The sequence below is a fragment of the Nicotiana tabacum genome, chromosome 10 (assembly GCF_000715075.1).
Source record: "Nicotiana tabacum cultivar K326 chromosome 10, ASM71507v2, whole genome shotgun sequence".
NCBI classification, from domain to species: Eukaryota; Viridiplantae; Streptophyta; class Magnoliopsida; order Solanales; family Solanaceae; genus Nicotiana; species Nicotiana tabacum.
The window spans coordinates 87,526,449-87,552,885 of record NC_134089.1 but is presented as its reverse complement, the minus strand read 5'-3'; the positions used below and the strand labels follow the sequence as shown (position 1 = coordinate 87,552,885).

Genomic DNA, 26,437 nt, shown 5'->3' with positions numbered 1-26,437 from the left:
CTTAGTCTTTGGTTTATTTACTCCTGCTTAGACTGTTTATTAATGTTTAACTGTTTAAAAATTAAATTGGGACTAGTGGTTGGCCTTGTCTTCACGAGAGGCGCCATCATGACCGAGTCCGGTTTTAGGGTCGTGACACTTTTGATATTTTCAATCAATTGGAACAACACTCAATCCAAACAACTAACAAACTCAAAAAATCTTATTTTCGAAAGCAAAGCTTTGAATGGCCTTCAATGGTGGACTTCTACTTTTCAATTTTCTTACATTGCATTTAGATGACACAGGGTAACAAGCATCAATGACGGATGCCCTTTGAAGCATATGCAGAAGATGTAGAAGAAGAGAGAGTGAAAGCAATGCTTGTGAGAACACATATTTAACTCCACAGCTTTAAGAAGCAATGGTTGTAAGAACACAAGTTTTGAATTTGCTAGTGCTTTCAAAATATGTACAATATGGGCTAGATTGGGTAAAACTTAAAAACATGGGCCATTTTTTGTTATGGTGTGATGTCATGTGTATTTTTTTGTAATTCTTTCTTTTGAAAACACCAAAAACAAACAATTGACCACTAGCAAATTTCAGGAATTTTAAAAATTTTATGGTCTATAATGATGAAATCAGCAAATGATATTAATCCTAACTTAAAAAACCTCAGCATTTAAACTTAGTGAAGCAATCCCTGAATCTGAGAAAAATGAAAAAAATTCTCTAAGCAAACAGAAGTTATTTACATGATTAATCAATTATGTCACGAAAAAATATTTAAGGATTTAAAGAAATTCTTTTTTCTTAAAAAAAAAAAAATTGAAGTGCCAGCCCGCCCTAGCCCGCGGCCCTCTTAGGACTAGGTTGTGCTGGCCATTTTAACGCCCGTTCATGTGGCGGGCCGGGCCGTCCTAGCCCTCCAAATTTAAAAGCCCATGAGGCTTGGGCTGGGTTGGGCTGGCCCGTTTTGACAGCTCTAGATACGACCCTTTACCACTCCCATATTTGTGTGATACGATTTTTTTAACCAAAATCAGAGAGATGTTATCCCATAATATGGTTAAGATACTTATACCTTAATTTATTTTAAATTTTAAATGTTCAAATAGAACAAGTATTACTTAGATTGTTATTTTAATATTATGTGCTTTAAGCATGTATATATGTATGTGCTGTGTGCATATCATTTCTATCCTATTCTCTATTGTCTATATAGATAAACGAGTTTTGATCATCATTAATGGAATATTTTCTAACTTTTAACTTAACTATTATTTACAACATAAATAGATAAACTTTAAGGAATTTGTTATGAAATCTACCTCTATTTTATTAATTATTTTTGTATTAACTAGGATGAGATATATTTATAAAGATATTACCCTCTTTTATTTTCACTTGTGTAAATAGATATATATTAGAATTTTGATTGTCATTAATAAAATTAATTTTTTATTCTGCTTATTTATTTCATTATAGAACGTCCTTAACTTATATTCTTAGTTACTGTTTCTCACTTTTTTCATCTAAAAATAATATTTCTTTTTATATAGGTAAGTTATTCACATATTAAAAAGGAAATGATTTAAAGAAGTAAAAAAGAAAAGACAAAGGTTGATAATATACGAATAAAATAAGCATTTTAAAAAGTCAATAAACATATGGGGCTTAAAAGCAAAGTGGGGGGTATAAATGATTTTCATAATCAAGTAAATTCATATGTTTGGTTTTATCTAAATCTACAATTATTTTAATGAAAATATTTCTCCTTTAATTAAGATAATCTTTATTTAGATGTTAAAAAAATGAGAATAATGATCTTAGATTTCAAAATTTGTGGGATACGTGATTTCTTTTCCAAAGTTGGAGGGACGATTTTCCAGAATCTATCCCCATAATATGGTTAAAATACTTATAAGCTAATTTAATTTAAATTTTAAAACTTCAAATAGAGCAAGTATCACCTATGTAAACGATTTTCCCCCGTAATAATAGCGTCTGATGAAAATGGGACAAAGCTAAATAGTTAATACCATTTGCTTCTCTGTAATTCTTGGCAGGGGTGTTCATAAAAATCCGAAAAATCGAACCAAACCGAAAATCAAATCAAACCAACCAAAAAAGTCGATACATTTTGGTTTGGTTTGGTTTTGATTTTGAATATTAAAAACCAATCAAATTTGGTTTGGTTTCGGTTTTAGTCACAAAATAATCGAAAAAACCAACTATAGGAGTAGCTATTTCAAATTTATTATTACACCTATAATATATTTTTATACAAAGTTTCAATTTTTTTATGATAAATGTTAATCTTTTGCACTTTTAGTATAGTTCTTTACCTTTACATTATAGTTTGATTGGTAATTTTCTTTTGTTAAGTATAAGAATCCATTTTATGTTAAAAAAATATATTTTTAATTGAGTCCTTAAATTATTCATTACTATTTGATTCAATTATCATCAATATATCTTAGTAAATAATAGATTTTTCAAAGAGCAATTGATTTGATAGTGTTACATTGAAAATGTGGTCGCCAGAATATGTGTTTGATGGTGTATGTCTTATATTTAAGAAAAAAATCGACAAACAACCGAAAAAACTGAAAAACCGATAAAATCCGACATAAACTGAATCGAGAAAAAATCGACTTAACTAATTTGGTTTAGTTCTAATATTTGAAAAACTGACTTAGTTGGTTTGATTTCTTTTTAAAACCGAACTATATTCTTTAGTTTGTAAATTGCAACAATAATTGACAACTTCCTGTTTGCGTTCCTTCCAAGAGAAGCTGAGGAGGACACGACCGACGGACTGTTCATTGAAAATCTTGTGATTCCTGTATTGCCCCTCGAAGCCACAAGAAGCAACTCTTATTTAAAACGTTATAATCTGATGTCAAATCCGTAATTCCATTCAATACAAATCCTTCTTCAAAATTTTATGTTTTTTCTTTTTTGGTTTTTTGGTACATAAACAGACCAGTGTCACGTTGCCGAAGTAAAAAAAGTTTGCGCAGCTATGGCAGACAAAGTGGCAGAAGAACCAAGTGTGATCAATAAAGGAGAAGAGAAAAGGATACCACATTACTCTTCATATCAAGAAATATTGTTAGTGGGTGAAGGAGATTTCTCTTTTTCTCTCTGTTTGGCTCACTCTTTTGGCTCCGCTTCCAACATTGTTGCTTCCTCTCTTCAATCTTATGGTATTATATCCATTTTCACTCTATTCTCTTTCTAGGCTGTTTTTATTTTACTTAATATTTGATGGGGTTTTCTCAAAATCCCAACTTTGGTGTTTCTTTTTTTGGCCCTTTTAGAAGAAGTGATCAAAACGTACAAGAATGGAAAATCGAACTTAGAAAAGTTGAAAGCTTTGGGAGGAACTATATTGCATGGCGTGGATGCCACAAAACTGCAGCATCATACTGATATCAGTAACCGGAAATTCCATCGGATTATCTTTAATTTCCCTCATGCAGGTTTCTATGGCAAAGAGGACAATAATCATCTGATCCAGTATGACTCCCTCTTTTTCTTCTTGGATACCTTTTTTACTACTTTTCTTATGCCTTATAATGTGTATGTAACATATTTTTCCTGGAATTTTTTAACAAGGGTTTTACCTAGTGTTATAGATTCAATAGGAGAGTCCAACCCAAAAGACCAGTCTGTTAGTATTTCTCTTTTTAATCATTGAGGGACAATTGGCACACAATATACATTCGCTCCCGCTTGAGGACCAAGTCAGGGCTGGCATCTTAGTTGGTCACGGTTGGTACCCCTCGTGGTTCCCGGCCACCACTCTGAGTCGCCGATTTCATTCGACCTGCTCCGTTACCAATTGTTATAGATTGAACAAGAGATCCCTACCAAAAATACTAGTCTATTAGGTGGGCAAGCCCACTCAGCCTATAAACACATTAGTGTTTCCCTTTTTAATCGATAAGGGACATTTGGTGCACAATATTAGTGACAGAGTTACCAGGTAGCTGCGCTGCAGTTGCTGGTGAAATAGTCGAGCTGCACTTACACTGCCCTTGAGAAAAAAAATGGGTAGAAGTTGGAGAAAGATGGATTTCGTTTTTTAAATTAATGCTTCTACTTTTCAACTCATATTTAGTATAAATATATACATTTTAACCAGTTTTTTAACAACTACATTTGAGTTGAAAACAATGTGTGGAGTACCTCTGAGGATATAGGAATGGAGTAGGGTGGTTAGGATATCAATATTGAAGATTTGCTCAAGTGATATGTAGTTAGATTTTGTAGGGGACTTGTACCCTTATATCACAAAGTTGTTTTCTTCGATCTAAGACGAGCAAATATTGTAAAATGATTTCATCAACATAACCTACCGAACGCACCGTTAGTTATGTCCATCTCTTCGTGCCGTAGCCAGTTTCTTTTTGGCTCATTTTGGCCAATTTTGATCATGCTGGGAAGGAATAAATTTCGGGTGCTGAAAGTGTTAGCTTTTGCCCTCAGAGACTAGACTAGTTGCTTAATTGGCTTTTCTTGCACTGGACTTTGCCTTTTCTTAATGTAATGCGTGTTTTTTTCTATCTGTAGAATGCATCAGAATCTTGTGGCAGGTTTTATGGGGAGTGCAAAAGAGAGGTTGCGAGCCGATGGTCAAATTCATGTTACCCATAAAACGACTGAACCATTCAACCTATGGGATCTTGTTGGACTTGGATCACAAAACTCCTTGAGTTGTATCAATTGTGCTGATTTCAAGATTGAAAATTACCCTGGTTACAACAATAAATATGGAGCTGGCTCGAAATGTGATATGTCTTTTCCACTGCGTGAGTGCACTACTTTCATGTTTATACTCAACCCAACTAGTAAGAGTATGCATAAAACGAAACAAAACAAACAACAAAAGAGAAAACGCGAGTATTTACATATGCCATCTCAGAAAATTCAAAAAGTTTCCAACTCCATAAGTCCTCCAATTTACCCCTTCCAGCAACAACTAAGTTCGATTTACAGTAGAACTTCTCCAACTTATCTCAATGACATGAACGGTTTTCCAAGTTATGCTGGTTTACCTGCAAGGCATGACCACGGAAGTAAATGTTTTAGGATCTTCAAGAGGAATTTCAGTTATATTCAACAAACATTTGGAAGAAAGGACATTGATGTTGAAGTTGCAGTTCGTAAAGCTCTGCAGCGTGCTTCTTTGATGTTCAGGGCCGAGAATGGGTGGCTCCCTGACCCCTACTTGAAAATTTTGGAAGAGCTTCAATTTTGGAAGCAGTCAAGATTTTTCAGGTTAGAACAGATGCTGCTAGATATCGATCGAAGGCTGTATGAGCTACAGGGTATGGGATATTACCTATAAATTATTATGTCTGTATAGTGAATATTGGATATTTATATCCAAGCATCTGTTGTTAACTTAAGTGCTACTATTCTCCATATCTTTCTACCAATAATCTCTAGAAAGGTTGTTTGATAAGGTTGAATTATGGGAGAAAAAGTTTGACTTGCTCTATAGTTTGATTGTTGACTAACTAGTATGCTTGATATTAACTATAGTTTGGTAACCAGTGTTTTCTAAAGAGGTTCTTTTGATAACGTTTAATTATGTGAAATGATCTAGTAATATGCTTTAAACTAACTGTAGTCTAAATCTAATACGAGTGTTTTAAATACATTCTAAACTGTCTCTGTTAATTGCTGTGTGTTGCCAATAGAAATTAGGCTTAAGTGGCAATGATCGAGGTTCTTTACCGGAGATTTTATCAGTCTCTGGTAAATATATGAAGCGAGTAAGAAAAGAAAAAGCAAAAGGCAGGTTGCACCAAATTTCCAACTCCATGATAGAAGTTCATATTAGAGTAAATTTCACTTATCTTTGAACAACAATACTTTCTTCCCCTTGTGAATGGGATCAATAATTCCCTTGACTCAAAATTCAACGGGTGAAAAATAAAAAATTGCCATCGGAAAAATTTAAAAAGTCGAGACAATCCTTTTTTAGAGAATTTTGGTACTACAAAGTTGTACTTTCTACCTTATGTTAAAAATTCTTGTGAAATGTATCTTAGATGAAAGAATTTGGTCGGTCTCATATTTTTCCAATTGGATCCATGAGTTGTTTATAGGCCGAATAACCAAATAGACAGCTCTACTTGTCGCGTTTTATCATCCTGCCCCCCTTATTTCACGAAGTTCCATTCGAACATCTGAACCTGTTCAAAACAACTTTTTTAAATCCCTTATTAATTTTTAAAATATCTTGAGTAAATTTGCTTAACATGCATCCTAACCATCAAAGGGATTAATTTTGGGAAGACACTCTCTAACTTTAGAAAGAAAATCTCACATTCAAACAAATTCTTACACCGATTAATATCATTTACTTCGGTCTAATTTTTTTTGATCAAAATTCAAAGTTATCTTAACCATAGGAAAACTAAAATTGGATACGTAATCTCATTTAGCCATATCGGAGAGTGCTTTCCTAAAATCCATCCAATAACTATAGTCTATCGCTAGTATGTTTGTTAAGTTTATTTGATTCAAATTTAAACTTTTAAAATAATTTGACTCATTTAACAAGTGTCACTTATTCGACTGATGAACTGAATACTTGGGAAAAGAAGCAAAATTTACAGCTTGTTTGGAAAGCCACCTTGAAAATGAATTTGGGTGTAATTGGGTGTAATTATGCAGTTTGACATGTTTTTTTGGCCAAGTAATTACTTGGTCAGCATGGAATTGGATGTAATTGGAGGGGTGTAATTACACTCTCCAATTCTCAAGGAGAAGATGAGAATTGATGGTAATTACACTGTGTAATTACAAGGTTGCCTTTTAGTTTCTTTCCTTTTTGTTTTTATTTTAATTTATTTTCTTTATAACTTTTTATTTCTATTATTTTATTTTTTTAATTTTATTTTTACTTTTTAGTTTCTTTTGAAATTATAAAATATATTCTTCTTTGTACATTATTTATCTTTTATTTCTCTATCTTTACTTCTCGTGATTCCATGTAATTGCTTACTATATTTTATTTTATATTTATTTTATTATTCTATTTTTTTAAACTACACCTCCTAATATTAAAAATAATGAGTCATTAACAAACTTGACATATAATGAGTGATGCAATTAAAGTAAAATTTCATTGTTGAATGTGGTTATAAACTTATCATGTTTCCTAATTATTAAGTTGCACTGGAACTTACTATTATTATATTGAAATTTGATATATGTTAAACTATTTTATTTTTTTTGAATTTTGAAATTGTGTTATATTCATGATTCAAATTTACTTGTTTTAGTAATATTGGCTCACATTGCATGTTGTTCATTTTTAGTTAGAATTGATAGATTAGTTTTGTCAAACATTTGAATAATGTTATGACATTATATTTGTAAATATTAATTTATTTTATAAAACATGAATTCCATGATGTTCTTACAAAACGTATTCTTTTTTATTTTTGTAAGTATCTATACTAAATATTATTAATTTAAAAAATATATAAAAATTATTTTTACAATATTAGTTATAAATATATGATTACTAAATTAATGTATAGGAATATATTTATTATATACATCTTAAATACAAAACATAATATCATTTATACTTATAAACATTTATAGGCATATACTTATTATATTAACTTTTAAGTTTTGATAATTACTTAATTTAAAATTTAATCTAATTGTATAATTACACTTGTGCAACCAAATAGTAAACTTGTAATTACACTGTAATTATACTATGACAAACAAACAGATCGTCGTAATTACACAACTATGTAAGTACTAGGTTGTAATTACTGCCCTAGTAATTATATCAATTCCAATTACATGGTGGCTTTCCAAACAGACTCTTAATATCATGTGTCAAATTTATACTAGCCAATTTCAGTTTCATAAATTGCATCAGTAATTTGAAATTTCTTTGATTTATTCCTTCCAAAAGTAAAGCTTACCCGAAAGTCTTGGGGTGATGATATTGTTGCCCCCCCCCCCCCCCAATTAACGTTCATTTAGGTATTTTGGAGGTAAAAACTTATCTTATATATGATGTTTGCATCATATTAATAGATGAATACATATAATTTGTCCGATTTTAGTGTGTCGGAGCCTCATAGCTCGAGAGATGTCAATTGATACTTATTTGTCGAAAAATTATGCTATTTAGAAAGGAAAATAATTTTTTTAAATATATGTTCTATATATTGAATCCCCTTAACTTATTTATGTATTTATTTCTTTGAATTTTAACATTCATTTAATAAAAATTCTAGCTCTGCTTTTATATAAGGTAATGTAAATATAGGATGCAAATAAAAAATTTACCCTTTGGTATGGACCAAACACCGAAAATTTCGGGAAGATATTTTCCATGTTCCATGTTTAGTTACTACCCCATATTCTCCTCGTAACCCCCAAACACATCTCACACCCAATCCCACCGTCACCTTAAGCTCAAAGTATTTTCTAGATTATTCATAAATGTGCTTAAGATAAAAAAAAAATTAGTTTAATTCAACAATAATAAATTCAGTTTAATTCTACAAGTGAAATCTGGGGAGAATAGTGTGTACGCAAAACTTACTTTTACTTTATGAAGATAGAGAAATTATTTTCGATAAACCTCGGTTTAAGGACAAAAAAATAAACAGTAAAAATAAGTTGTAACAATAGTAAGATAAGATGGTAAGATGACCGAAGCGAAAGAAACATCTAATAATAGAAATCTAGAAAAAATGAAAATAATACTAATACTACTAATATGGGAAAGAGATACACTTGACTACCTATTAACCTGCTACCCTAATTTCTAACTTCCAACCCCTCCTATCAAGGGTCATATCCTCACTAAGATGCAGTTGCTCCATGTCCTGCTTAATCATCTCTCCCCAATATTTTTTTTGGCATGCTTCTACCTCTCCTTAGGCCCACCATAGCCAACCTCTCACACCTCCTTACTGGGGCATATATGTACCTTCACATGCCTGAACCATTTGAGCTTTGCTTCCCACATTTTGTCCACCGCAGAGGCCGCTCCCACCTTATCCATGTATCTTTATTCTTAATTTTATCGCTCTTGGTATGCTCACACATCCATCTCAGCATTCTTATTTCTGCTACTCTATCTTCTAGACATAAGAGTTATTGACTAGCCAATACTCCGTCTCATACAATATAGTCGGTGTAATCACCACTTTATAAAACTTAGCTTTTAAGTCTTGGTGACATATTCTTATCACACAAAACACCAGATGCGAGCCACCATTTCATCCAATCCGCACCAATACAATATGTGACATCGTCAACAATCTTTCCATCACCTTAAATTTCTGCTTTCCACAAAGGAGATTGGTGGTGGAATGCAGTTGTCCAAGGTAAAGTGGAAGCAAAGAAGGCGGCTTACATGCGGTTAGTAGGGAGCACTGACAAGGAGGAGAAGAGAGAGAACAATCAAAGGTATAAGTTAGCTAGGAAGGAGACGAAGATGGCAGTGACGGAGGCTAAGATGACAGCTTTTGCTTGTCTGTATGAGGAACTAAGGAACAAAGATGGGGAGAAGAAGTTATTCCGACTCGCTAAGGCGAGAGAGAGGACAACTCGGGATCTGGACCAAGTGAGGTGCATAAAAGATGATGACGGCAAAGTTTTGATGGGAGATGACCAGATTAAGAGGAGCTGGCAGACCTACTTTCATAAACTTTTAAGTGAAGAAGGGGATCAGGATATTATACTTGGGGAATTGAGAAATGCCGACAGTCACCATGAATTAAGTAATTGTAGGGACATTGAGATCGATGAAGTCATGGAGGCAATGCGTAAGATGAGAAGGGGCAGAGCTACCGGGCCAGACGAAATTCCAGTTGAACTGTGGAGGTGTGTGGGTAGAGCAGGCTTGGAATGGCTTACTGCATTGTTTAGTGTTATATTCAAGACTAATAGGATGCCTGAAGAGTGGAGGTGGAGTACAATGGTCCCGTTGTATAAGAACAAAAGTGATGTCCAGAGCTGTAACAACTATAGGGGCATCAAATTACTAAGTCATACCATGAAAGTTTGGGAGAGAGTGGTAGAAATGAGAGTGCGAAGGACGGTGTCTATTTCAGACAACCAGTTCGGGTTCATGCCGGGACGATCTACCACAGAAGCTATCCACCTTATTAGGAGGATGGTGGAACAGTACAGGGATAGGAAGAAGGATCTCCACATGGTGTTTATTGATCTGGAGAAAGCGTACGATAGGGTTCCTAGGAAGGTCTTATGGAGCTGCTTAGAGGATAAAGGGGTCCCGGTTGACTATATTAGGGTGATTAAAGACATGTATGCTGGAGCTAAGACTCGGGTTAGGACAGTAGGAGGCGACTCTGAACACTTTCCAGTTATTACGGGGTTGCACCAAGGGTCTGCGCTCAGCCCATTCCTATTTGCCCTGGTGATGGATGCACTGACTCATCATATTCAAGGGGAGGTGCCATGGTGCATGCTATTTGCTGATGACATTATTCTAATTGACGAGACACGAGGCGGCGTCAACGAGAGGCTAGAGATTTGGAGACATGCTCTTGAGTCTAAAGGTTTCAAGTTGAGCAGGACGAAGACGGAATACCTCGAGTGCAAATTTGGAGTTGAGCCGACGGAAGCGGGAGTTGAAGTGAGGCTTGACTCTCAAGTCATTCCCAAGAGGGGTAGTTTCAAGTACCTTGGATCGGTTATTCAGGGGATCGGGGAGATTGACGAGGATGTCACACACCGTATAGGGGTGGGGTGGATGAAGTGGAGGTTAGCGTCGGGAGTTTTGTGTGACAAGAAAGTGCCACCGTTACTAAAAGGTAAGTTTTATAGAGCAGTGGTTAGGCCTGCCATGTTATATGGAACTGAATGTTGGTCGGTAAAGAACTCACACATCCAGAAGATGAAAGTAGCAGAGATGAGGATGTTGAGGTGGATGTGCGGGCATACAAGGATGGATAAGATTAGGAATGAAGATATTCGAGAGAAGGTGGGCGTGGCCCCCATGGAGGACAAGATGCGGGAAGTAAGACTCAGATGGTTCGGGCACATTAAGAGGAGGAGCACTGATGCACCAGTGAGGAAGTGTGAGCGACTGGCTGTAGTGGGCACGCGGAGAGGTAGAGGGCGACCTAAGAAGTATTGGGGAGAGGTGATCAGACAGGACATGGCGCAACTTAGGATTACTGAGGACATGGCCCTTGACAGAGAATTTTGGAGGTCGAGCATTAAGATTGTAGGTTAGGGGAAAGTTGTGAATATTTCTACAACACAATAGAGTGAGACTAGCTAGTTAGGAGTTAGACTAAGAATGTCATTGATCGTCTATTGATGCAGGGCTTTACCTGCTAGTTTTACTATACCAGCCATTTATTTCGTATTCTGTATTTCATATCTCTTATATTGCTGTTATTGTATTATGCATTTTTATGGTACTAATATATCGGCTCCTGTTGCTTTTTTTTTAGCCGAGGGTCTCCTGGAAACAGCCTCTCTACCCTTCGGGGTAGGGGTAAGGTCTGAGTACATATTACCCTCCTCATACCCCACTTGTGGGATTATACTGGGTCGTTTTTGTTGTTGTTGTTGTTATCAAATGTTACAAAATAAGTATTAAAAAAACTATACTCCGTAGTACTTATTTTTTAAAGAAACATATTTCTTCATGCCAAACCTACCCTTAAAACGTTGTACTATGATGTCAAAATCGTAATTCAATTGCCCATCCTTCCTCATAAAATTCAAATTCTGTTTTCTTTCTTTGGTTTCCGAGTACATAAGCACACACCAGAGTCACCACCTTGCCCACAAAATGAACTGCGCAAGTATGGCAGACCAAGTGGCAGACGACCCAAGAGTGATCAGTGATGAAGAAGAAGAAGAAGAGAAAAGGATACAACATTATTCTTCATTTTATGAAATACTCTTAGTGGGTGAAGGATGTTGCGGAAGCCAAATGTATAGAGTGTGAATAAGTCACAACTACTATATCAAAATTTATGACAGCCACCAAATAATAAATAAGACAACAAAGCAACAATAAAGGGAACACCAGAATTTACGAGGTTCGGCTAATTTTGCCTACTCCTCGGACACAACCAATATTTTATTCCACTCCAAAAATACAAGTGAAATAATACTAAAGAGAGAAGATACAAATGCCTTAAACAGATGAGAAGACAAATGAGAGGTGTGTTTAAATCCTGAACATTATGCCTTCTTTTATAGGGGGGAAATTCCCCCAAATTTCAAGAGCCCACCGATGTGGGACAAATTTGCCAAACTTCAACAAATCTCCACCTTGGCAAAATTCCACATCTTCAATTTTCTCTCAATAACAAATTTTGATTGTGTCTTCATCTTTAATCTTCAGTTTTCAACAATGTTGATCAAATCCAAACAATGTTGAAACTTGACCGCAGTCACCACCTTTGTCAGCATATCAGCAGGATTCTCTGTAGTATGAATTTTCTTCACCGTGACTCCACCTTCTTCTATGATTTCTCGTACGAAATGATACCGAACATCAATGTGCTTCGTCCTTGCATGATAAACTTGGTTCTTCGCTAATTGAATAGCACTTTGACTATCACAAAAAATTGTGATACTTTTTTGTTCAACACCAAGCTCCTTTAGCAATCCTTGAAGCCAAATTGCCTCTTTCACAGCATCTGTAATAGCCATGTACTCTGCCTCTGTTGTAGACAAAGCAACTGTTGACTGCAAAGTAGACTTCCAACTAACTGGTGCCTTTGCAAAAGTAAACACATAACCAGTAGTTGATCTTCGTTTGTCCAGATCACCCGCAAAATCTGAGTCACAATATCCAACTACAGACTGATTGTCTTCCTGCTCAAAAACTAACCCGACATCTACAGTATTATGAATATACCGTAGAATCCACTTCACAGCTTGCCAATGCTCCTTCCCTGGATTGTGCATATATCTGCTAATAACTCCAACAGCTTGTGAAATGTCAGGCCTTGTGCAAACCATTGCATACATCAAGCTACCAACAGCATTTGCGTATGGTACCTTTGACATATACTTTCGTTCAGCTTCATCCATTGGCGACATAGTAGTACTTAGCTTAAAATGGGAAGCAAGTGGAGTACTAACTGGCTTAGTCTTGTCATCTATGCCAAAACGTTGAAGTACTCTCTTCAAATATTCCTTTTGAGATAAACAGAGTTTCTTTAAACGTCTATCTCTAATTATCTCCATGCCAAGAATTTTCTTTGCCTCACCCAAATCCTTCATCTCGAACTCCTTCTTCAGTTGAATCTTCAACTTATCAATTTCTTCCAAATTCTTGGAAGCTATCAACATATCATCAACATATAGGAGAAGATATACAAAGGAACCATCTTTAAGCTTGTGCAAATACACACAATGATCGTATTTGCTTCTCTTGTACCTTTGCCGCAACATAAACTCGTCAAATCGCTTGTACCATTGTCTAGAAGATTGTTTCAATCCGTACAACGATTTTTCAAGTTTGCACACCATATTTTCTTTTCCAGCAACTTTGAATCCTTCTGGCTGAGTCATGTAGATTTCCTCCTCCAAGTTTCCATGTAAAAACGCAGTTTTTACATCCATCTGAACTAGTTCCAAATCCAATTGTGCTACCAAAGCCAACATAATTCTAATGGAGGAATGTTTTACAACTGGAGAAAACACTTCATTGTAATCAATTCCCTCCTTTTGAGCATATCCTTTGGCCACCAATCTTGCTTTGTAGCGAACATCTACTTGGTTAAGAAATCCTTCCTTCTTTGCAAATACCCATTTGCACCCAATTGCTTTCTTTCCCTTCGGGAGATTGGCCAATCTCCATGTATGATTCTGATGAAGGGACTGTATCTCATCATTCATGGCAATCCTCCACTTATCTTCTTCTGAACTTTGAACAACGTCTTTATAAGTAGTAGGAACATCATCAGCTACAATTGAGGTTGCACAAGCAACCGTCTCTATGAGACGAACAGGTTTCGTTATTGTTCTTTTTGGCCTGCTGGTTGCTATTGATTCAAGTTGTTGTTGAGATTCCTGAGTTGGAATTTCCTCTACTGGCTCTCCTTCCAGAGGGTAATCTTCATTTGTTTCCTCCTCTGCTTCTTGTGTAGGAAAAATAAATTTTCCCTCAAACTCCACCTGCTTAGAAGCACCTTCATTTTGTTTGGTATCTTCTGTTACCTTATTTACCATAGCAAATTCATCAAAGGTACCATCTCTGCTGAATATTACTTTCTTTGTCATAGGACACCATAAGCGATATCCTTTGACTCCAGAAGTAATTCCCATAAAAATAGCCTTATTTGCCCTTGGATCCAATTTTGACTCTGTCACATGATAATATGCAGTTGAGCCAAACACGTGCAAAGAGTTATAATCTACAGCAGGTTTTCCGTACCATTTTTCAAATGGTGTTTTGCCATCAATAGCAGCAGATGGTAGACGATTAATGAGGTGGCATGCATATGTAATTGCCTCAGCCCAAAATTCTTTGCCCAAGCCAGCATTGGACAACATACACCGTACCTTCTCCAGCAAGGTCCGGTTCATATGTTCTGCCACTCCATTCTGTTGTGGTGTATGTCTAACAGTGAAGTGTCGGACGATGCCATCATTTTCACAGACCTTATTGAAATGATCATTTTTGTATTCACCTCCATTGTCTGTGCGAATACACTTGATCCTCTTGCCTGTTTGATTCTCCACCATCGTCTTCCATTTGAGAAAAATTCCCAGCACTTCATCTTTGTTTTTCATTGTATACACCCACACTCTTCGAGAAAAATCATCAACAAAGGTTACAAAATAGTGCTTCCCACCCAATGAAGGTGTTTTGGAAGGACCCCAAACATCAGAGTGTACATAATCCAAAATGCCTTTAGTATTATGGATCGCTGTACCAAATTTAACCCTTGTCTGTTTCCCTTTGACACAATGCTCACAAAACTCCAAGTTGCAAGCCTTTACTCCTTTTAACAATCCTTGATCTGATAGAGTTTTCAAGGATTTTCCTCCAGCATGTCCCAAGCGCATGTGCCATAGCTTGGTTGCTTCTGCCTCTTTGTCGTTACTGGATGTCACTGTCGTTGTCCCAATAACTGTACTGCCACGATAGCGGTACATATTATTATTCTTCCGATTAGCCTTCATTATCACTAGTGCACCGGAGCATACTCTCATCACTCCATTTTCTGCAATGATTTTGAACCCTTTTGATTCCAGGGCTCCCACAGAGATGAGATTCTTCTTCAAATCCGGTACATATCGAACATCTGTTAATGTTCTGATCATTCCATCATGGTTCCTTAATCGTATTGAACCAATGCCATATGAGGTAAGAGGGCTGTTATCCGCTGTGTGGATGACTCCATATTCTCCTTCTTGAAATTCCACAAACCAGTCCCTGTTGGGACACATATGATGGCTACAAGCCGAGTCCATCAACCATATGTCTGATGATGTTAATGACTCTGTTGTAACTAATGAGAAGTCTGAATCATCACAATCAGCTACATTTGAATCCATAATGGCCTTTCCATTATTATATTTGGCCTTATTCTTCAACTTCGGACAGTCTTTCTTCCAGTGCCCTTTTTCTCGACAAAAGGCACATTCATCTTTGCTGGGTCTGGATCTTGACTTGGATCTTCCCTTCTTTGTCCTCGTTTGATTTTGAGGACGACCCCTCACAAATAGTGCTTCTCCTTCTCCGCCTTTCTGTTTTTCTCGCTTTCTTTGTTCATAGCTGTACAAAGCCGAACAAACTTCTCTGAGAGAAACTTCGTCATTTCCATGGAGTAGAGTAGTTTCAAGGTGCTCGTACTCATCAGGAAGTGACGCCAACAACATCAAGGCCAAATCACCATCATCATAAGTTGTATCCATATTTTGCAAATCTGTAACCAACTTATTGAAACTGGTGATATGTTCATTCATCGTGGTACCAGGAACATAGGTGAAGTGAAACAATCTCTTCTTCATGTACAATTTATTTTGACTGTTTTTCTTCAAAAATTTATCCTCCAGTGCTTTCCATAATCTACTTGCAGAAGTTTCCTTTGTGTATGGATATTTCTGCTCTCTAGCAAGGTAGGATCGAATGGTACCGCAAGCAACACGGTTGAGAATCTTCCAATCTTCTTCTCCAATAACATCTGGTTTCTTTTCTTCAATGGCCAGATCTAGCCCTTGTTGAAAAAGGACATCTAGAACCTCGCCTTGCCACATCCCAAAATGTCCGGACTCGTCAAATATTTCGACCGCAAATTTCGCATTTGACACAATTCTTGTCATAAGCGAAGATGCCAATGATGACGTATTGTTGACACTTGATGTAGATTCTTCTTGTTTATTGTCTCCCATCTTTGACACAAATATTATTTAATAGCTGACGACACAAATCAAGATTATTTCCTTTTCTGTTGTGGAAGATCAGACTAAGCTGCAACCACAGAGCATACTCAGACAGAACCTTGACTCAGTTACCAAGATAAATCTTTTCTGATGTGGAAGATCAGACTATGCTGCAACCACAGAGCATACTTAGACAGTACCTTGGCTCTGATACCAATTGTTGCGGAAGCCAAATGTATAGAGTGTGAATAAGTCACAACTACTATATCAAAATTTATGACAGCCACCAAATAATAAATAAGACAACAAAGCAACAATAAAGGGAACACCAGAATTTACGAGGTTCGGCTAATTTTGCCTACTCCTCGGACACAACCAATATTTTATTCCACTCCAAAAATACAAGTGAAATAATACTAAAGAGAGAAGATACAAATGCCTTAAACAGATGAGAAGACAAATGAGAGGTGTGTTTAAATCCTGAACATTATGCCTTCTTTTATAGGGGAAAAATTCCCCCAAATTTCAAGAGCCCACCGATGTGGGACAAATTTGCCAAACTTCAACAAAGGAGACTTCTCTTTTTCTCTCTGTTTAGCTCTTGCTTTTGGCTCCGCTTCCAACATTGTTGCTTCCTCTCTTCAATCTTATGGTATTATATCAATTTTCACTCTATGAACTTCCTGGGTTGTTTTTATTTTACTTAATATTTGATGAGGTTTTTCTTTTTTGCAAAATCCGAAATTTTGTTGTTTACCCCTTTTTTGTCTTTTTAGACGAGGTGATCAAAATGTACAAGAATGGGAAATCGAACTTAGAAAAGTTAAAGTCTTTGGGAGGAACAGTATTGCACGGTGTGGATGCTACAAAAATGCAGCTTCATCCTGATCTTGCAAATCGGAAATTCGATCGAGTCATCTTTAACTTCCCTCATGCAGGTTTCCATGGCAGTGAGAGTTCTAATCGTCTTATCCAGTATGGATCCTTTTTTTTAGTTATTAAATAGTAGTATACATTTCTTATTACGTGGTTTAAACTCTGTTTATATGTTTTCCGTTGGAATTGTTGAAGGTATATGAGTAGAAGGTGGAATTTGAACCTAACGGTAGCGTTTAGTGATCAATAAAGTGGATAAAAACTCTAGGGGCCCATAGTTCAAAACTCATAAAAGAAAGACGTTAACTATTTTCGTCGTACCTGTGTTGATGGGAGCTAGCAGGTACCCAATGAAATAACCAAGTTGTACGTGCAACTACTTTAAATGGTTTACTCAATTAGTACAAGGAGGAGGATGGATAGATAGAGGTAGATTTATGGTATGACCGTGGAACTCCGGTCGATGGTTTACTCAATTAGTTCAAGTAGAGGCTTGTTTACTTGTATTCTCTCATATGAATCTTTTGTCTTTGGCTATTGGGGTGCGTCTGCTCACCACCTACAACACATATTTTGGATAAATATACACATTTTACCAATATTGTAACTACTAAATGCGACTCGAAGACAATAAGTGTGGAGTACCAGAAGGGTGTTTAAGATATCCATAGTGAAGAGTGGCTCAAGTGATATGTAGTTAAAGTTTGTAGAGGAGTTATACCCTTAAAAGACAAATTTGTTTTCTGCAATCAAAGGAATCAAATATTGTAAATGTTTTCTTTAATCTAAGCCCTTTTGATTTTTGTGATCAGTTTATTTGATCATACTGGGAGGGGAATAAATTTTGTATGCTGAAAGTTTTAGCTCTTTTGTCCTCTATATTAGTTGCTTAATTAGCCTTTTCACCTGATTTTGCCTTTTCTTAATGTAATGCGTGCCTTAATTTTGTTCTATTTGCAGCCTTCATAGGAATCTTGTGGTAAAATTTTTCGGGAGTGCAAGGAAAAGGTTGCGACCAGATGGTGAAGTTCATGTTACCCATAAGACGACTCATCCATTCTGCTGTTGGGATCTTGCTGGACTTGCATCAGTGCACTCCTTGACTTGTATCGAGTCTGCTAATTTCAACATTAAAAATTACCCTGGTTACAACAATAAAAGAGGAGGTGGTAATAAATGTGATGAGTCTTTTCCATTGGGTGAGTGTTGTACCTTCAAGTTTATATTCGATCCATCTCATAAGAATATGCAAAGAACGAAACAAAACAAACGAAAGAGCTCCAGAAGCTCTCCGATTTACTCCATTCAGCGGCAACTAAGTTGGACTGACAGTAGTAGAAATTCTCCAACTTATGTCAATGACATGAATGGTTTTCCATGTCATGCTGGTTTACCTGAAAGGCATGACCCCAGAAGTGAATGTTTTAGGATCTTCAAGGAGTATTTTAGTTATATTCAAGAAACATTTGGAAGAAAGGACATTGATGTTGAAGTTGAAGTTCGTCAAGCCCTGCATCGTGGTTCTTTGATGTACAGCTCGGAAGATTACCTTGAAATTTTGGAAAAGCTTCATTTTTGGAGCTGGTCAAGAATTTCCAGGTTACAACAGAAGCTGCAAGATCTTGATCGAAGGCTGTATGAGCTACAGGGTATGAGATATTACCTATAAATTATGTCTGTACAGTGAATACTAGGTATGCATATGCAAGTTATCTGTTTGTTGGTCAAGTACTATTCTCCATATATCTCTCTTTCTTACTGAAAGAATTTAATCACAAACCAATGTTCTCTATAGAGAGAGGTAGTTTGATACGGTTGAGTTATGGGCGACTAAGTGAATTGCTCTACTAATTTGATTTTTGTCTAGGCTTAAGTGGCAAGGGTCGATGTGCTTTAACCAAGATTTTATGAGTTCGATTTTGCAAGATATGGTAGTTTTATTGATATCAATTTCTGTTGAGTATTTCAGCTGCCCACTCCCCACGTATTCATGTAGAGTATAAGGTAGAAACATTCTGTAATAAAATACATTCTGTGAATTATACTTTAAGAAATGCATGTTTAGTGTTCTGCTTACGAGTCAACTATCAAGAATGAATAGTTTGAGATTTTACTTTCTGCTTAGTCAATTGTTATCAACTGATATATGTATGCTCTTCATTTATAGTATACTTATTGCAAATTTATGTGCTACTGTGTGTTTTTAAAATGAGATCTTTCTTTGCTTAAGATTCGTTCGATTGTTCGCACTTATTTCATTCAATACTAAATGTTGGATATGATATTTCTGGTGGTGGTTTTGGGGGAGGAGGAAAGGAAGAAAGAGAAACCAGCGTTACTTCGCAATTTTGGTTACAAATCTAAGTTTACTATTTTTATGTGTTTAGTGGGGTCTTGAGAATCAATGCCAGATGAAAGTATTCCGGCTGCATAACATACACTACTAAAATTTTGTTTTATTTATTTTTTAACACTGCTAGACTTGTGAATTCAACAATCACTAGTGGTACTCAAGTCTTGAGATAAAATGCAATGTCTACTGGAGAAACCATTTTGTGCAGATACAATCCATATATAACGTAACATCCTAGAAGTTGCATGCATGCTGCAACAATAGTAATGCCCAAGAATAAAGAAATGATGCAGTCTATTGTTTTGATATTATGGGAAACGCTTGAATCGCCATGACAATAATCGTAGGTCGCGTCATATTCGTGTTTCTCATTTGTAGTGTTATATATTCAGGGCTAAGGTCTCTGTGCTGCCAAAACGTAATAGAAAGCTTCAACTGCACGAAATAAAAAGCTTATGGAAGAAAAATAAAATCATGAAACGATCAGAATGATTTAAAGAATGTGCTAGTTGTTTTCTTTAGGTTCTGCATGCAAACAAATTGATTTAAATGCTATTCGGCATTATGCATTTTATAGACAGGAAACAGAGATGTCATTAATAACTTATCTAATTTGCACTGGCAGTTCAAATAAAATTTACACTACGACGTTGCTTAGAAGCCAATATATAGGTAACTTTTTTACAGCATCGTGCATTATTTGTGGGTTTCAAAACACGGAAACACCCTTTAATTTGATCCAAGAGTTGAACCAGCAAAATGCAAAAGTCCATTGCCAAATTTTAAGAAATATTCCATCTGTTCACTTTTACTTGGCACATTTTGATTTTTTACGACCCTTAAGAAATAATAAATAAAGTGCATAATTTACCATGATACCCATATTAATTGAGACATATTTTATTGGATTTGAAAAAATGATTTAAAATGAGTAATAAATATTGTGGGTATAACACCAACAAAAAATTATTTTCTCTTGATATGCGTAAAGTGACAAGTAAAAATAAAAATCTATTTTTAGTATACATGCAAGTAAAAGTGAACGGAAGAAGTATGTCATAACCAGAGGCGGCTGAACCCCAAGGCAGGTAAGGCAAGGGCTTTAGGTCCCATAAATTTGAAGGCCCCACTTTTTAGTAGTTTTAGGTTTATATATTTATTTTCCTTTTAGAAAATTTAAATATTTAATGTGAACAACAATAATTTTACTGTGGAAAAGGAAAATAAAAGTTTACTTTTACCATTATTGCATATTGGGGATATGAATTGTTACTTTTTACCGTCTTTGTCTTTTTGGGATTGACTTCTTTTTTTTCATATTTTTTCACAACTACAAAGTTGAGACCTTCTTGCCTTCTTCTTTTCTTCGTTAAAAGCTTTATGATAATTCTTATTCCTTCCTATCAAAAGAACTACAAGACTCTTATGATCCTTCTTTGTGGATAATATACAAAGTTGGCAAGTATAAAAAAAAATTAATGATAAATTTTTCTTTCTTTTCAAGCATTTCTTTTTCTACATATTGTACTTGGGACTGATTTTCTACAAGAATGATTTTACAAGTTTTCAAGCACAAAAGTATTAACAAGTTATTTGGGATCAATTTATCAATTGAATCAGGTTCTATTGTTCTAACCTTTGGCTATTTTTTTAATCTAAAACTGTCATTTTTTATATTTTTACTTTATAGATATACTGTTGTCACACCTCCTTTTTGCGCACCTGCCCCGAAGGATAAATGCGTGAGGGAGTTTTTCCAATTTAAATGACAATATTCGAAATGGGATTATTTATTTAATTCAGAGTCGCCACTTGGGAAAGGTTTGGCTTTTGGTGTCCCAAGTCACCGGTTTATCTTGAGTCCCAATTCGAGGAAAATATTCGACTTTCCAAATGAAGTCTGCGAACCAGAAATTCTAAGTAAGGAATTCTGTTGATCCGAGGGAAGGTGTTAGGCACCCCCGAATCCCGTGGTTCTAGCACAGTCGCTTAAATTATTGTAATGGCTAAATATCTGATTTTTATACATGACTTGTGTGCTTTTATTAAGTTTAAACTGCTTTTATTATTTATTTATTTTAATAGAATTGCAACGTCGTGAAATGCATCTCGAACCACGTCACAATCAATGCACCCGTGGTTGTTAATACGTTCCGACTCCGTTGAGATTTGGATTTGGGTCACATAAATGCGCACCCGAATTTAAGCATGTAATTTAATTAAAATCGCGTCTAAAGAGTCTAACGTGTTATTATCTTTGGGGAAAGTCGTGAAGTTCGCTAAATGGACACTCTCGAAATCTAAGTAATTATTAACATCTATTGAGGGCCCCGCAGTTTATGCGTCTTTGTTTGGCGAGGCTCGCCTCATTTATTTTAAGGATATCCTAAAGTTACTACATTTCTATTAAATTCGTTTCTAAAATAAAAGAGAAAAAATCCTAATTAGTTACATGCTTAAAAAAAGGGCGTAACATATTAAATGCTAGATTAAGACAAATGTTAACGGAAAGGAATATTATTAAAATTGAAATTATAAATAAACTACGGAATCGACAAATAATATGTTCAAAAGAAACTAATTATCCTATAACTATATTAAACTCGCATTGTTAGATGACTTGAACCGTTGGAATTAATTATTTACGACTATTTGAAACTAGAATCAATCTTAATTACTAATGCATATTCGAAAATTTATTAAACTCAAACGTTAACTCGTCTTGTTTGAACTCAAATCATGCCATAATGTCTAATTCACGAAATTAATTTAAATTCATGTTTTAACTAAATTTAGCTACATGTTCACGATTAACCTACTGTTGACAATATTAAAACCTTCAAGCTAGTGAACTGACCAGTTTTGCCAAGCCGATTTACTAAAGACCAACTTATGTTATTTTTCTCTTACTCCAATTGTTAAACAGTTTGACAGTAATGAGCATGCTTAAACATATACTACCTAATAACTAAACTAAAACAGAGTATTATTTAATACATCACTACAAGATGCCTAGTTATGCAAAGCAACCGAAATTTACAAAATAATAATACATGAGATAACCTAAACACAATCAGTAAAAGAGGCAAAGAAAAAAAAACAAAATTAAAACTTCAAAGTTTCATTCTTCATATGTATTCATGCTTTCACATTTCAGCTTACAATATCGATAAGGTTACGGCCATGTACCTGGTATTGGAAGTAAAAGAAGAGGAAGATCAGTAGAAGCAGCAGTAGCGTAAATACACAGCAACAATAGGTTAGCAACAGCAAAACCAGTAACGACTAGTAGAATAACCCAGTAACAAATTGAAAACCAGCAGTACCAGAATGCAATCACAGTCAAAGCAGAAGAGAGACGGATACAAGACACAATAGTTTACTGATTTTTGAATAACACTCAAGGAAAAGCAACCTGAAATTATTCAAGTAAAAGTTCAGCTTGTTTTTCTCTTTTTGCTCTCAAATTCTGATTTCTCAAAATTCAGTCAACTCTCTCAACTTTCTCCTCCTTTTCCTACACTGTGTAAAAAATGACTCTATTTATAACCAAGACTCTTGTCTTGAACCACTAACCCGAAATATTCCCATAATTGCATGTCTTGCCCCAACTACTTAATGTTTTTCTTATTTAATTCCTTTGTTCCTCATGCCTACATGTTTTGTCCCTCACGATATTAAACAAATACATTATTCCCACTCCATTATGTCTTGTCCTCCACTATATTAAACAAATGCATTATTCTCACTCTATAATGTCTTGTCCCCCACCATGTACTATTGTAATATTATTAATGCCTAATGGACGGAGCACTCAGATTAAATAATGGTTCAAATTTTTAATTCCAAAAATACCCCTCCGAACTTACTGAAATTACCATTTTACCCCTGAAAAATACTGCAATTTACCATTCTACCCCCATCAGCTATAACCAATTCGCCTAATCAATTCTAACCAAAATACAACAGTTATAACCAATTCAAACAACAAATTCAAACTAAATGATGAACAACAAAGAAACAACTGGAATTATTTTGACTAAACAATATTTTTATTTTATTTTTTCTTTTAACAACAAAACTACTTTCAGATTCAACAACAATAACAAACAAGTAGATTCAAATCACTAAACTCAAAAAATCAATTGAACTTCCAATTAAATCTAACAACATTATAACCAACACACTTCTATATTAAACTAAACAAAAACAAACTGAAGAAATAATCAAGAAATGAATCAAACATATACTGATTTCAAATCCAAAAATATCAAACAAGATTCGGACAGAACTAAAACTTAAACCAACTAACCGGATCGGATCAACGACGAACTCGACTGGACCTCAGTGAACGACGAACAACGACGGAGTCAAACAAAACCAAACGAGCCCTTGAGCAGATGGCAGCTCTTAGTCAGGCTCGAACCAATGAAAGCACACACGAACTCCATGATGAGACAGAAATCAAAACTGGCATGGAGACAGGAGGCGGACTGGTTATTTGCTCGTGCGATGGGTTGAAGAAGAAGCAGCTGCGTTTGGTTTTATGGTTGTTTGGATGTGAGGCTGTGTGTGTGTATGTTGAGGTGAAGCAGCAACAGTGGCTGCTGGACATGGAGCTTCGCGACTGGAGAGGGCGAAGAGAAGATGAAGCAACAACAACGGCTGCTGGAGATGGGTCGGCGGTGAGACTGGGCTGTGTGAAGGGAGGTGGTAGGGAGGTGGTCGTTTGGATGAAACTGGTGGTGGTTGCATGGCTGGAGGTCGACGAGGGGTTGTTCATGGCTAGAGCTCGACAAAGGGGAAGCTCGACGACGAAGAAGACGAAGGAGCTTGGGTAGCAGCTGCCATGGGGGTGAGAGGGCTGTTGGGACGTGAAGGGGAAAGGGTAGCCATGGGAGGGAGCTTGGTTTGGAGAAAGAGAAGAAGGGGGGGCGGACAGTTTAGGGTTTTTTAGGGTTGGAAAAATGAAAAAAAAATGAAAATGGGGGTGGGCTGGGATTAGTTTGGGTTATGGGGCAGACTGGGTCGGGTCGACCCGGTAGGAGTTTATTTGGTTTGGGCCATGGTTGATTTAAATTAGAAGGTGGCCCAATCCGATTTTCTTCCTCTTTTATTGCTTCTTTTCTTTTACTTTCTAAAACTAAAAAATTCTAAATTAAGTTACAAACTAAATTAACTTATTAAAATACTAATTAATTCCTAGCAACAATTATCATATAAAATGAAAAATGACAATTAAAATACAATCACCCAATTTGGACATTAAAGACTAAAAATGCAAAAGATGCCTATTTTTGTAATTTTTATTCTTGTAAAACAAACTTAATTACTCATAATTGCAAACTTAAATCCTAAATGCAAATGCGACATATTTTTGTATTTTTTATTAATTTAGCAAATAAACATGCACAGACAAATGCAAACAATATAAGAAAAATAACCCAAAATTCACAATAATTGCAAACAAACAAAAAATTGTTTTATTTTTTGGAATTTTTGGGGAGTGATTCTCATATAGGGCAAAAATCACGTGCTTACAGCTGCCCCTCTTTTTCCGAAAACACGAAGAGTTTTCGTGCAAAGATAAAGTGAGCGATTTTTTCCCATCCGAGTACTCCGTGTGAAACATTTTTTTGAAAAAGATTTGACTGAACCTTTGCTTCAAAGGCTTCATACATATCCTGGGCTAAACAGGAATCAGGTCAATATTCGAGAAGTTTTAGTAGTTAGGACTATCATGGAACTGCGATGCTGCTGTTACTGCTGTTGCATGTTGTTACTACTGCTTTAATGACCTCCTTGTTACACCAAAGGAGAATTAAAACTAAGCTAGTTATGCCTATCAACTATTAGTTACAAGATTCCTATCTATAATTCTTTCGCAAATTGATCTTGAGTCTTAGCTGATTCTGCTTGTAGACTTCGATCTGAATCTTGATGCTCGCAAGTTGTAGGCGCTTGTTTATTTCTGCAGCATTGAGTGAAGCGGGATTGGCGGAGCTCGTGACTTCAATCATATTTTGAGCGATACGCACTTTGTTTGTTCCAGTATTTGGGCTCATCTTCTTTTGTTCTTTTCTTCCTTTCTTTTATTCTGGATTGAGACTCACTCCATAGGTCATCTCGATCCCTGTGCCTCGAGGTCAAACCTGCTCAGACAACGAAACAAACAAACGAACGAAAATTTCTGCCCCAGTTTCACTAGGAAAATTTCGTGAGTTAATTGCCATAACAATCTACAGAATTGATGAGGGGATTGGAAACCTCAAGTCTAAAAGACGCAACTCAGGGATTGGAACCCTAATGTCGGCTAAAGAAAAATCGCTCAACTCAGGGATTGGAGCCCTAATGTCGGCTAAAGGAAACTTGCTCATCTCAGGGATTGGAGCCGACAACTCAGGGATTGGAGCCCTAATGTCGGCTAAAGGAAAATTGCTCAACTCAGGGATTGGAGCCCTAATGTCGGCTAAAAGAAAAATCGCTCAACTCAGGGATTGGAGCCCTAATGTCGGCTAAAGGAAAATTGCTCAACTCAGGGATTGGAGCCCTAATGTCGGCTAAAAGAAAATTGCTCAACTCAGGGATTCGAGCCCTAATATTGGCAAAGGTGACTAGGGAATGGAGGCCCTATGTCTAAAATCTCAACTTAGGGATTGGAGCCCTAATGTTGGCAAAGGTAACTAGGGAATGGAGGTCCTATGTCTAAAATCTCAACTCAGGGATTGAAGCCCTAATGTTGGCAAAAGGCGACTAGGGAATGGAGGCCCTATGTCTAAAATCTCAACTTAGGGATTGGAGCCCTAATGTTGGCAAAGGTGACTAGGGAATGGA

At 35.9% G+C, this 26,437-nt stretch overlaps 2 protein-coding genes across 3 annotated transcripts; both read left to right on the top strand.

Annotated features, from left to right (window-relative positions):
* Positions 1 to 2,954: 2,954 nt before the first annotated feature.
* LOC107807459 (uncharacterized protein At4g26485-like) lies at positions 2,955 to 5,494 on the top strand. Of its 2 annotated transcripts, none has more exons than XM_016631857.2 (3): positions 2,955 to 3,194; positions 3,312 to 3,507; positions 4,564 to 5,494. In XM_016631857.2, exons 1-3 carry the CDS (start codon positions 3,011 to 3,013, stop codon positions 5,339 to 5,341), a joined length of 1,158 nt encoding a protein of 385 aa, XP_016487343.1. In that variant the 5' UTR covers positions 2,955 to 3,010; the 3' UTR covers positions 5,342 to 5,494. The 2 variants fall into 2 exon arrangements, with proteins under 2 accessions (XP_016487343.1, XP_016487342.1); XM_016631856.2 differs by having other exon boundaries at positions 2,959 to 3,194; positions 3,309 to 3,507.
* An 11,433-nt stretch (positions 5,495 to 16,927) lies between these two features.
* Positions 16,928 to 19,357, top strand: LOC107807460 (heavy metal-associated isoprenylated plant protein 41-like). Its single transcript, XM_016631858.2, has 3 exons — positions 16,928 to 17,026; positions 17,151 to 17,349; positions 18,211 to 19,357. Exons 2-3 carry the CDS (start codon positions 17,165 to 17,167, stop codon positions 18,917 to 18,919), a joined length of 894 nt encoding a protein of 297 aa, XP_016487344.2. The 5' UTR covers positions 16,928 to 17,026; positions 17,151 to 17,164; the 3' UTR covers positions 18,920 to 19,357.
* Positions 19,358 to 26,437: the final 7,080 nt, after the last annotated feature.